The sequence below is a fragment of the Eurytemora carolleeae genome, unplaced genomic scaffold (assembly GCF_000591075.1).
Source record: "Eurytemora carolleeae unplaced genomic scaffold, Eaff_2.0 scaffold629, whole genome shotgun sequence".
Lineage (NCBI taxonomy): Eukaryota > Metazoa > Arthropoda > Copepoda > Calanoida > Temoridae > Eurytemora > Eurytemora carolleeae.
In genome coordinates, this window is record NW_019396768.1 from 98051 (window position 1) to 111190 (window position 13140).

General features: G+C 31.7%; 1 protein-coding gene across 1 annotated transcript; it reads right to left on the bottom strand.

Annotated features, from left to right (window-relative positions):
- Positions 1–40: 40 nt before the first annotated feature.
- On the bottom strand, positions 41–7185 carry LOC111708450 (uncharacterized). The gene is made up of 7 exons (XM_023481827.1): positions 7136–7185; positions 6588–6656; positions 5202–5290; positions 3914–3961; positions 3160–3271; positions 1074–1166; positions 41–293 (listed from the first exon to the last, which is right to left on the bottom strand). The coding sequence occupies exons 2-7, from the start codon at positions 6621–6623 to the stop codon at positions 153–155; spliced, it is 519 nt and encodes a 172-aa protein (XP_023337595.1). The 5' UTR covers positions 6624–6656; positions 7136–7185; the 3' UTR covers positions 41–152.
- Positions 7186–13140: the final 5955 nt, after the last annotated feature.

Genomic DNA, 13140 nt, shown 5'->3' on the forward strand with positions numbered 1-13140 from the left:
TTTTAATCTTTTCATCAAAAGGAAAAAATCATTATGAAATAAGTCTTCTTCATGGCTCACATATATATTTCTGTGTCTCAACGTAAAAAAATCCGCATTAAAATTTTATGAAAATAGAAAACTCGTTTTTAAAAATATTAAATATCTACATTTCAATAATTTCTATGGCAAATTTTCGTTAGTTGTTTACAATATTGATATCTCTTGTCTTGGGGATTCCTTCCCAGCACTTGATCAATAAGATCGTTCTCAAAATCTTCATAAAACTCTTCATCTTCAAATTGTTCTATCTCCTAAATAATCATTTTAAGACACTTTGCGCAACAAGGGGAGGAAGGCCAACCACAAAAATGTCTTGTCCGAGCCACATTCTTTCATTTCCTCGTCCGCACCACCTCGAAATCTTCGTCCTTCCAACATTATTTTCTGTAATTGTCTAATCCTTCCAGATAAAAAAGTTTTTTATAAATTGGGCCATGTTATGGCAAGAATGTTAAAAAATGTATACCTTAATTACACGCATTTTCAGATATTACTGGTGTAGAATGACGCAAGTTATTTCGAGTTAATAAAACTTCAGTTTTTTGTTAATTAAAGCGAAAACTGTTTTATCTTTGAGAATTGGAAACTTTAAAAGGACGAGGATTCCGAGCTGCTATATTTCTAGTGCTTATGGAAGGAAGATTTTGGCTTTTGATTTGACTGGACCTCTCTAGCCCATTCCTTCGGCTGAATGATGCTCTAGGAGTTAGGACGTGTTAAGCCAAGTGGTGTTGGCCTAGGGTTTCCAGCGTAAAGTTTGCATTTTTCGCGAAAAGTTATTTTTGACAAAAATTTAGCAAGCAATGCTATAATGTAAAAAATACGAAATTTTGGCGAAATAAGAAATACAAAAATGTCGCAAAAAAATGTTCACTTGGGAAGTTGCCCTTGGCCAGGACTAGGACTTAGCACCAAGCTTATGACTTAGCTCTTAGTATCAAGCGCAGAAGCTTTTAAACAAGACAAGGAGCTGCAGCCATGAGATTTCTAAATTTAAAAATTACTGAATCTAAAATCAGGTTGATAATTACCTCCGATGAGAACTGATCATGTTGTACATTAAACTGACACGGGAGTTGATAAAAATATTCAGGATACTGCCAGCTCAAAACATTCAACTGACACTGAAATACAGATCCATACAGTGGTTTACAAATTACAGTGGCTTACCAAATACAGTGGTCTACAGAATACAGTGGTATATTGCAGAATGCATTAGTCTACGTAATACGATTCTCAGAGATACAGTGGTTACGAAAAAAAAGGATCTAAATACAGTTTACTAAAACATTCATGCTATCTCAAAAATACACTGGAATTGGGAGACTATCAGAAAAGCATCTTTGTGGGACACCCAAATTTATAATGCAGACCCACCCGCCCCCCTTTAATTTCTTAATTACTACATAGCCTTGGATTTGAAGATGAATATTTAAAATGATCTGGCGCTACCCCTATCCTTTAGAATTGATATTATTGAACTAATTAGGGCTGGGCAACATTTCAATATCGGAACGAAGGTTTCCGAAAAATTGACAGAAATGCCACTCAATGAATGGCAACAACCGTTAATTTTTATACCGTTAAAAAAATGGAGTATCCGTTTTTTGAAAATAAATTCAAAATTAATTTTTTTTATGCTTAAAATTGCAGTATTGTTTTTAAGTCGTCTTCTGTGTTCAAAACCTTAAATGCTGAGAATAGATAGCAGACCTAGCAGTATCCTTTGAATTTTGATTTAAAAATTTGAATTTTGTCCAGACATGAAGGAATCTGGGTTCTCCTCAGAATAGGATAAATATAGTTGATTTGGATATTTAGATATTACTCAGTCCGCAGAATAGGATAAATATAGTTGATTTAAAAATTTAAAAATATACTGCTAACGCTGTGAATACTACTAAAGGCTGTTAATAATTTCATAACAAATATTTTTAAGTGCTTCGCGCCGTTTATAATGTAAAAGACTGTTAACAACTTAAACCATTAACAATTATTGAATTTTTTTGTTAACATCCTTAATAAAACTAAGATCAATAACTATCATTTATATTTAAAAAAACAGTAAGTGCTGTTAACGAAATAAACGTTCAGTTTTTACTTTTAAAATAAATGGCAAACTGAAATTTTTCTTTTTTAACAGTTGATTGGAACTTACCGTTATCAAAACGGCAAAAAAAAATTGGAACATACTCAGCCCTAAAAGTAATTATATAATGTTTTTGAAAAAACATTTAAATGCAATTTTTTTGTGTATTCAATTGAAAGTACTACATAACTATTTATAAATAAAAAATATTTAAAAATTGTTATTCATTACTTCTATAATATCTATTGTAACGTTTAAGGGTAGCGCCAGGTCATTTTTAAAACTCATCTGCGAATACAGAGGCTTGATGACCATTTTGCGGGGCTCATGGCATTCCTGCGCCCCCTCCCTCATACCATGCTCCTGGTCCCATGCTTTTCGAAATTAAAAATCCTGTTATTTGGCAGTCATCCAACTTTTTCTGCCAAATATGCGAATTTTTGTTAAATCAATTTTCGTTATTTTGTAGTTTAGAGTGTGTGAAATCGGAAGACGACTGTTAGTTATGTACAGTTCGTTTCAGACAGACCCATTTCACTTAACCCCACTATGAATAATATTATTTTGCACTAGAACTCTTAGTTTTACCTTGAAATTTCTGGACCCTAAAAATTTGCATTTAAAAGATTATCTGCTTTTTTTTGTTTTACACTGGGAAGGGTGCAGAACAGTGAAAAGCCTGAACGGTGATTTTAAAAAATTTAAAGAGCTCACATTTTATTTGGTATTTTAGCTAAAGATCTAAAATTTACATTTCTAAAAATTCCTTGAAAAAGTTGAGACAAAGGCATTTATGTGAATTATGTGTCAATTTTCTTTTACATTTTTCGGACCTCTTTTTGACATTATTTTAACGGTGTGATTAATTTTAATGAGCTGGCATTGAAAAATGAACATGTACTGAAATTTAAAACTCCATAATTTTACACTGAGGTCTGTTTCTAAAGCCTATTAATAATTTAAGTTTATATTCTGAACACTCTTTTAAGCAGAATTGTCAAAAATCGGGATGGCAAGAACTATATAACCTGTTTTCTACCAGGGCTAGCAATGGTTGTCTTTGGTTCATTATCTCTGAATTCTGTTGTTAAAAACTTATAAAACCAAATCTTGAATTCTCCTGCTATACCAAACACCTCCCTTAAACAAAACAATATTAAATTGTATCCGAGCTGGGAACTTTAGAATTGGATATCCTTAATCCCAATCCGAGCTGGGAACTTTAGAATTGGATATCCTTAATCCCAATCCGAGCTGGGAACTTAACAATTGGATATCCTTAATCCCAATCCGAGCTGGGAACTTAACAATTGGATATCCTTAATCCCGATCCTAGCTGGGAACTTTAGAATTGGATATAATTAATCCCAATCCGAGCTGGGAACTTTAGAATTGGATATCCTGAATCCCAATCCGAGCTGGGAACTTTAGAATTGTATATCCTGAATCCCAATCCGAGCTGGGAACTTAAGAATTGGATATCCTTAATCCCAATCCGAGCTGGGAACTTAAGAATTAGATATCCTTAATCCCAATCGCTTAATCTGAATATTTAATGAGGATACTTTTTATTTTCTGCTTAATCAGCTCTTTTCTCTCTTTTTTTTTGGATATCTCTACAAAATTTCGACCAATGAGAGTTCTCTCATTAAATGACGAGTAAAATAATAGCTGATAAGAATTTAGTTTCCCCTAAAAATGTTTAAATGAGTGAACGGTCTCTTTAAAACTAAAAATTAAAGGTATAGCTGTTCATGGCACTATAGGAAATTCTAAACTTACTTCTCCGTCATCAGATCAAACTGCTGATTTAACTCATGTAGATCAATCCTAAATAATCAATTAATTAATAAAAAAATATTAGTTCTTGCCAGTTGACTGTGTAAACCTTTGATAATTCAAACTAAGACTATTTGATCGAACAGAATCCAGATATTGAGATATCAAAGGTCATACAGGGTGTCCCAATAAACATGGAAATTCAGTGACGAATTCAATATCGTCTATTTAAATAATGCTTTCATTTAGTATAATGATACCTACTGAGAAAGCTGCACCATAAGATTTTCGTCTGCTATGTTTACAATTTGTTTATTCATGTTTTGACTGCATAAGGGTGTACTTAGTAAAACAAGAAAATTTAGTATACAAACAGAGTAAATTGTCCGTCTTCACTGTTTATTTTGCAAAGACGTTTATAGACACATCTTTACAGCCATTTACCGTTTTCATAAAATAAACTCTAGCAGACATAATTATATTATGGCTTTTAAAATTAGGTATTACAATGCTAATTCATAACAGAGACGATATCGAAATCGTCACTTAATTCCCATGTTTTTTGAGACACCTAGTACCACATTCGGTTGCAAAGACACTTCTATAACCAAGATGCTTGCGCGCTATCACGCAAAAAATTGAGAAGTATTTTACTCCATTCAACTTTAAGGTAGAAACAAGCGTATTGTTATTTTTAAATGTATACGTCTAGGCCTGCAAAACAATATATGTGAAATGGTGACTGTGATCTGGCATGCCATGCTGCATTTGTTGGGAAAAAAAACATGCTCTGGCTCGGCTCTACATTGGGTTGCAAAACTGTACGGTACGACCGAATGGTGTGGTAAAATCAAAGGCCAAACGCGATACGACACCCAACAAAGATATATGGATTAAAAAATAAAGTTTTTTTTAATAAATTATTAATTATAGTGACCAATATGAGCTCAACAGCTAGGTATAGTGATAGTTCCATTGATGTAATCCCTTCAGATCTCATACGACCCGGAGCTAAGCTCAGAGTGGATAGTTCTATTGATGTAACCGCTTTAGTTCTCATACGGACCCGGAGCTAAGCTCAGATTACAAGTAGTCCGGCCTGTATGCATGGTATCTTACAAGCTCTTTCCATATTGCTATAGGTCGGACGAGAAGTACTAGGACGGATAATTAACCCCCTTGTGTATACACTATATATAAAAAACGTAATAAACGTTAGAAAAGAACAAGAACTTGTCAGTTCAGGCTTTAACATTTCTTCAGCTTTTAATTGTAACACTATCTTCCTTACATAAAATGTAGATCTATATCTAGAACTATAAGATGGTGAAGGCCTGCAGGGTATTCTCTGTGGTAGAAGGGTGCAAGGAAAAACAGATCCTAAACATCAAATATCATTAATTTTCTAATTTTAAAATATTAATTAAACAGAGCTGAAAACTTTAGAATGGGATATCCTTAACCACGATCGCTTAATCTGATTATCCAATGTACACACTTTTGATTTTCTTTTTATAATCCTCTTTTTGGATATTTCTACTGTATAAAAGTTACGTTTGATATCAACTACAGATACAATGCTATATCGATTGGACTAATATCCGATTGAATTAAAGTCAGCTGTTCACAAGCCGGCTTTTAGAACATTTAAACAAATATAAATCTAATCATGTTAATATGAAATTATTAAAAAAAAAACATATTTTAGGACTATTATCATTTTGAACTGTATTCTTAATAAACATTAATCCAAAACTTACGTTCGTTAAATCGATGTTTAGTTCAATTGATATGAGACCATCAACACAGAAAATCAAAACCGGTTTTTCAAAAATTAAAGAGTACATCTTAACATGACACCTCTTTCTTGGATATCGAATGCATTTTAAAATAATCTTGGGTTTAGTAAAACCAGGAGTTTAGGCATTAATCTTGATATCCACCATTCTAAAGATTTCAGCTCTGTGAAGATAATTTCAAATGACCCTCCATTTTTGGAATGTCTCTGAAAACTTTTAATTAATTAATTATTAACATAAATAATTATTAACTAGATAATAGATATCCATGTTTTTGTTTGTTTTTTAGCTTTATATTTTCATTTGTATAAAATTTTCATTGATATAAAAACTGTCTTAAAACATTATTAAAAAAGTGAATATTTATCTTTTTTACATATCATGATCTGAGTTTGTTTCCTTTTTTCCATCTGACTGCCCCTTTTTTTGAAAAAAAAAACTTTATATTTATCTTATTTTGGGTTTTTACATTTTCTTACTATTGATTTTGATGGTTAGTCAATTGACAAACTGACAATGGTCATCAATAAGATGTGGGACTAGTATCAACTTTATTTACTCTATGAGGTTTGGTCCATCATTAAAACCAAATTTGAAATATTATGCATGTAAGATTTTTATTTTTTTATGTGTTTATTGTTCCCTGGAAGGGTAATGAATAATGAATAATAATTTTAAAAACTTTTTCAGTATAAAATTTTTTTAAAGAAAATATATGTATATTTTCTTCTTTCAAATGTTCATATTTTTCAAAAACATTTTTTTCAAATTTTAACGACGTATTTAGAAATAGGTTTTTTTGTGTTTCACCCCCCCCCCCCCCTTCCCGTCTTTTAGGATTAAAAAGATTAATGATTTTAAGCTTTCTTTAAACTAACCTTTCCATATTTTATCTTGCAGTCCTCACTGTCCATTTTTACAACAAGATCCCCCTCCAAAGGTCGCTTCTACAAATAATTAAAATATATCACTTTTTTGGAAAGGACATTCGATAGAATCAAAAGGATCTATTTGTTATCAGTATTTAGTAATGATTAATTCTAAATCTTAATTCTATTTCCTGACAGAATTTTTTAACCTTATCCCGATAGGGCTATTCTTCTTTAATATAGATTGGGGCCACCACCCCCCCTTTATGATTTTGCTCTTCGAGTTAAGATAAGGCCAGCTCTTAAAAAAATGTTAGACCTCTAACTTTATTAGCTAGGGTGCTCTCAAAATTTATTCTAAAGAAAAAATTTTAGGGGGGGGCCGGGGATGAACTTAGTTCTTGCCCCAAACTCAGATTTTGTAATCCTTTTATCTTTGCATCCTGAATTTTAAACTATGAATTCTATTAAATTCAAATTAGCAAAGGTTTACACCATCAGGTTGCAAAGATATGGTATAAGAAAATTTTATTTTTTTAACTTTTAACAACTCTTACCTTTGTTATTGTGTACTCCTCAGAAGGACAAAAAGTTTTTTTCAGTTTATCTTTTTAAACAAATCAAACTTTTTTGTTTTACTTTTTGAATTAAGTATTTCAGTTATTAACTTCTGATAATAATATCAATTAACGTCACACCAAGCCAAAATAATTCAATCACAACAACCCTTTCATCTTAAAAATCTTTGATTAGTTATTATAAAGAATTTTGATTTGTACCTATTTCGTCCCTGTGACTCATTAAGAATGCATTAAAATCTACGAATTCTACACGGAATCTGGAAAAAATGTTTCTTTTAAATATTATTGTATTGATGAAAGAAAAATATGCATGCTTGAAGAGAATGGTCTCAAACAATATAAAGAGAATGAAAAATGAAACACATTGATGGTTAACGGGTTAGAAAAATCTATTAAATAATTTTTAAATATATGTATTTCCATTAAACAGAGATGGGGTTTTTATTCAACAATTTATCCTTTTTTACCAATTTTAAAAATGATTAATTTTTTCTTTCTGATTCGTCCCTAAAATCACAATTTTGAGGTATACACGATCTAATTTAATGTGGGACACCCTGTAGCATACTGTGTGAACACAGCTGAGGTTACATAAATTCTTCAATAATTCAATATATTTAATACATAAGAATAAATCCATAAATCCCTGATCAGGTTTAAAGGTTTAAAGTTGTGATTTTGACACGGAACTGTACAGGATACAGTATATTTTATGAGGCTCCACGGGAATATCATTTTTAAAATTATAAAGGCAAAAAGAAAACACGAAAACCGTAACCGATGTTAGACCCGTTAATATGCTTAATACAAGCAAACGTTTCAAAACAAACAAATAATACGCATACTTTTTATGGAAGAACTCCAGAAGCCTCATAGAATCTCAAAATAAAAATTATGCTCACGGCTATAAGTTAACTCTATGGGGGGGGGGGTGCTTTCCACCCCTCGCTTGTGTTGTTTTCTTCTGAATAGCTTAAAACGGTTTACATTAGCACGGTAAAACTTCTTCACTTTTTCAAATTCAAAGTTGTGAACATCAAATGGGATGGAGATGTCCTATTTGATGAAAGAGGGGGGGGGTCACTGTTTTCATTTTTGATTCAAATCTTCGATTGTTTTGGATGCACGCCTAATTAAATTTCGAGTTTCTCAAAACTTAAAATAAAATTTAATTTTAATGACCTCTAACGCATGTAGCCATAGTTAAAACATTTTCATTTTGGAGGTCATTTTAGGTCATTAGAGGTCATTAGAAGGTCAAACACTGGATTCGTTGTTGCTTCTGTATTCCCTGGATTCCTAGCTTTCGTTTAATATGCATAAAGCCAAAGTGGAAACCTTTTCGATTTGTTGAAGTTATTAGAGATCATTAGAGGTCATTAGAGGTCATTAGAGGTCATTAGAGATCATTAGAGATCATTAGAGATCATTAGAGATCATTAGAGATCATTAGAGGTCATTAGAGGTCATTAAAATTCAATTTGATTTGATTTTAGGAAATTCAAACACTAATTCGAAGATTTGGACCAAATATGAAGGCATGGACCCCCCCCCCCTTCATCAAATAGGACATCTCCACCATCCCCTTCAGCTAAATTCTTTTTATGCATAGGGTAGGGTGGAGAATGGTCAAACGGCGGATCGGTGTTTCCAAAAAATAAAAAATGGTTAATAACTTTTTTATTAATTAATTAATTAAAATTTGTATATTTGAAAACTTGGTAAAATAACATGTGTCTCATGTTAATATTTGTCAAAAGTAAAAATATTTATTTTTAAACATTTTTTCCTTTTTTGACTTTTTAAAAATCCTGAAAGTTTTTTTTCAGTGAGCAGGCCATGCAAAGTTGGACTAGGGACATGTATCACACTCCCCTATCTCAACTATAAGGGCAAAATCAAAGGGGGGTGGGACCCCCCACCCCTCAAAATTAGACAAAAATCGGGATAGGGTTCAGAATCAACTGTAATCACTTAAACCTAACTGTATACCTGGGAAATCTCCAACGATCCTTTGTAAAGAAATTTGATTTTTTCAGAATAATTTTCTGGGTTAAAACTCTCCCAATTCGCTCCACAAGAATCCTTCTAATGGTTTCCTTGGATTTTAAGTCTGTTAGGAAGATAAAATGCAGCGCTGATCCTATAAATGATCGACTTATAGAAGAAATTCTATCGTCGTGTTCGTCATATTGAAAATGGGCAAAAACAGCTCAATAATTCTGTTAGAATTTAACATTCTGAGAGTGCAGAACAGAGATTAGAATAGAAGGGGAAAAAGCCTCCTCGGTATGAATTTGTTCAGTCCCGGAAAAGGAGTTCAAAGAAAAATCACAAAAATACAGTATGGTCCCTGGACATTAGAGGAGGTCATCAATTAACCTTTTTTATGTTACACATTGGAACAAACCAACCCCGGTTTTAATAGGGTCCATAAGTCCAAATATGAAAAAATGGTGGACCAGCAGTCTTCGGTGGATTGCATGTTAAAACCTAAACCAAAATTTTTTTAAAAACTTTTTTTACATATCTCCTTTATTTTAAACTTTAAATAAAATTTGCAAGCCCGAGACCCGACTTCAAAAATTCCAAATACACATTTAGGTTTTTTTTTTTGATTTTTTGATAGTTCAAATATTTCAAAAGATAAAGGTAGTTTGAAGATTAAGAATTTGCTTTTTTGGATCTTTTAGCACCTAGATTTAAGCATGATTAAATTAATTTTTAAGATAATACTGTTCATTTTCTAAATCTTAAAAGTCCTAGAGCAGATAATTTGACGATGATTACCATTTAATACATTTTTGGGGCAAAATAAACAGATTTTAAATATAATGAAAATACAAATTCACAGAAAATGAAGACGACATTAAAAAAAATCTTTCATAATTTCTTTTCTGAGGGACTATTCCTATTTGCATTTGCTTAAAATAATGGTAAATTTTGTTAACTATTTAACTATCCAAGCCCTTAGCTTGAGTAAAGGAAAGCTCGTGAAGTATACCGCAGTATGGAAACAGTACAAAAAAATGGCAGTTTTACACTTTTTTCGTGTTAATTCCTCTCTATACTAATCTATTCTCTTTGACCAATCCCATTTGGAATCCGGAATGGAATTTTATCATGGACCCCTTAGCATTTAAGTGTTTTGAAATAGTTTTAAAATAAAAAAAATATTACTTGCCTGTTGAGCTGTTAAATAACGATTCTGTAAATATTCTCAAATCCTTCACCATTTTAGTGGATTTTATTGGTTCATTTGGTTTGGTGGATTTTATGGATTGATTTGGTTTGGTGTATTTGGTGGATTGATTTGATTTGGTTTGGTGCTCGAAATCATTGTATTCCAGATCAACTAGAATCATACTGAAGATGCATCAAAGAAGTAAAAATTAAAATTTTAAACTAAAGAGACTGTGATCCAAGTTCAGCCTCCATTAAATATGTCTGATTAATCACGGTGCCCTTAAAACCTTGACTAGAGATGGACACGTTTGACTTTTTCATTTCGCTCGTTTATTTTCAATCTTTTTGTTTTCTAATTGAATGATCGTTTGATAAAATCTTTCATTTCGTAAAGTCGTTCGTTTAGTAAAATTGTTCTTTCGCTTGGTAAAAAACTATTTTTTCATTTCTCTAAATGATCCAATTTGTTCGCCCATCGTTCGTCCATGGTTTGTCTTTTATTGAACGATACCTATTTTATGGGAAAAAAATTGTTTGTTCTCAAAGATTTTGTTCGTTTAAAAAACAACGCCCATCTCTAACCTTGACCAATATATAGTAGTTTTATATCGGGAAAAGTGTTACATGGTATAATTTTTAATAACTTTCTTAACTGCAGAAACGCATGAGTCCTGAAGCCACTTTTAAAAAGATTCCAAGGTTGAAAATACACAATTTTCAGCTTATTATATAAGGATCTCATTCATTTTTGATCCGACCAGGGTGTATAGGGTATCAATGAATTAATTATGTGTCATCATGAAATTCATTTCAAATTTGTAATTACAAACGTAATTTAGTTTCTTTGATGAATTTCCTTAAATGAATAAATTGTTCCCCAACCTCTTGCAGTTCTGCAGCCGGCACAAGGTCGTCTTCAATTACCTTATAAATTTTTATTCAATAAAAAGATAATTTCTTATCAAAGAAAAAAACGTGATGCTTGTTTTTTTTGTTTAATTGTGCTAAAATAAAGAAGCCCTCTCTGCATTAATTTTGTGCTAAATCTATGTATAAGAATGTCACAGGAATCGAAACATGGGTAAAAATTCCCAATTTTCTGAAGTCCTGTAGACAAAATGTCACTGATAATAAAGTCCTGGATTTTTTTCCCTAAAAAATATGGGGGCTGCCATTAAAGTCTCATGAATAAAAGATCACTGAAATTAAGGACTTTTTTCCACGGGACTTTTACAGAGCCAAAATTTAGGAATTTATTTCCGAACACTTTTTCTGCTGAGATCTTTTTGGGTGGGTTACCATTGTGCTATGTAATATTTTCAGCTTAAGGACTGTTATGATTAATTTGTTTGTTTAACAAAAAATAAGTTCCACACGTGGATTTAACGGTTCTACGTCAATATTCCAGAAAGCTGTGACTTTCGATCACAATCTGACCCATTAAACATAATTTTTTAGCCTTTTTTCTTAAGTACTTTTTTGTTGGCATATGCATTTTGAATAAAAATGCGGGACAATTTAGAGGTAAAACATTAAACAAACCCGTAAAGTAAATGATTATTGAATTAAAGACCAAAACACGTTTGATTTCAAATATAAGAAACCGAATGCTCCTCTCTCTGGTTAGTCCAGTGTGTCCATTACGTCACTGTCAAATGTAATTATTCACCATCCCACTAATTATCTTTTTTTTTTAATGGAATAGGCTTTCAAGACGATTCTCTGACAACAATAAAAGCATTTATAATTTTCATCAAAAAGCGCTAATTTCTTTGTCGTATTTGTAAAACTCAAAATTTAGCGGATTTTTCTGCAAACATAAATAGATTTCTGAAGTTTTAAAAATCGAAATTTTTCAAAGCAAAATTTTTTACTTTTACCCGTCAATAAACCTTCCCTGGGTAAATGTGAGTTGCCACAAAAAAAAATAGGCCCGATCGGTCCAACCGTTGTGATTTGTATCAAGAAAATAACAGACAAACAAACAGGCCCACTTTATTTTTATATTTTCTCATTGAAATTTTGATAAGCAGAAACTATAGCAGATATATACCTATTACCTGCAGTATTGGTTTGCATAGTATCTACATTTTTAAAGAACATTTTTGGTATATCTATATATATGTATATAATATTTGTTTGAAAAGTAGCTGATAAAACTGTATGCTTTATATTTGTTTGAAAAGTAGCTGATAAAACTGTATGCTTTATCACAACATCCTATTCGCATTCGATTATTTTAATTTCGTGTTTCTATTCCATAGTTTTATGAGTCCCACTGTATTCACAAATGAATAAAAACTAACCTCATCGTATACATCGATAAATGGGTTTTCTTCTAAACACACCTCACCAAACATAAACACAGTAAACACTATTAGTTTAATCAACATGATTAATTCTAAACATTTGTATTCTAAAACGTTTGATTCGTACTTTGTAGTATCTGCATAAAATCTATTGAATATGGTCGAAACTTCGATACGACACCCTGAGTTCTTTTCGAACTACAGAAAGCCTTTCGAAAAACGAAGATTTTGTTCTCAAATATCAATAAATTGTGCGGTATATATTTACACATTATTATATCTCTCACTTTAATTCAATTAATTTAAAATACTTGAGTTTAATTAATTAATTAATTAGAGCTAGTTGTTAGTTTTTCTTGTAAGAGTGCAATAGATTGATCCCTTATTTTTGTAACATGTGGACTGTCGAACTACTCGTACTCTCGACATTTTTTTCTTTTACATGGCGGACCCCCCCCCCCCCCACCCCCCGTACACTGTTTTCTC

Bases quoted from the DNA above. Each gene is read 5' to 3' on its own strand.
- LOC111708450 (XM_023481827.1), bottom strand. From the start codon at position 6,623: ATGGACAGTGAGGACTGCAAGATAAAATATGGAAAG. The intron at 3,272-3,913 runs GTAAGTTTAGAA...GTTTTGTTTAAG, and splicing joins TTTGATCTGATGACGGAGAA to GGAGGTGTTTGGTATAGCAG. The intron at 1,167-3,159 runs GTTATATAGTTC...TCTGTATTTCAG, and splicing joins CTAGCCCTGGTAGAAAACAG to TGTCAGTTGAATGTTTTGAG.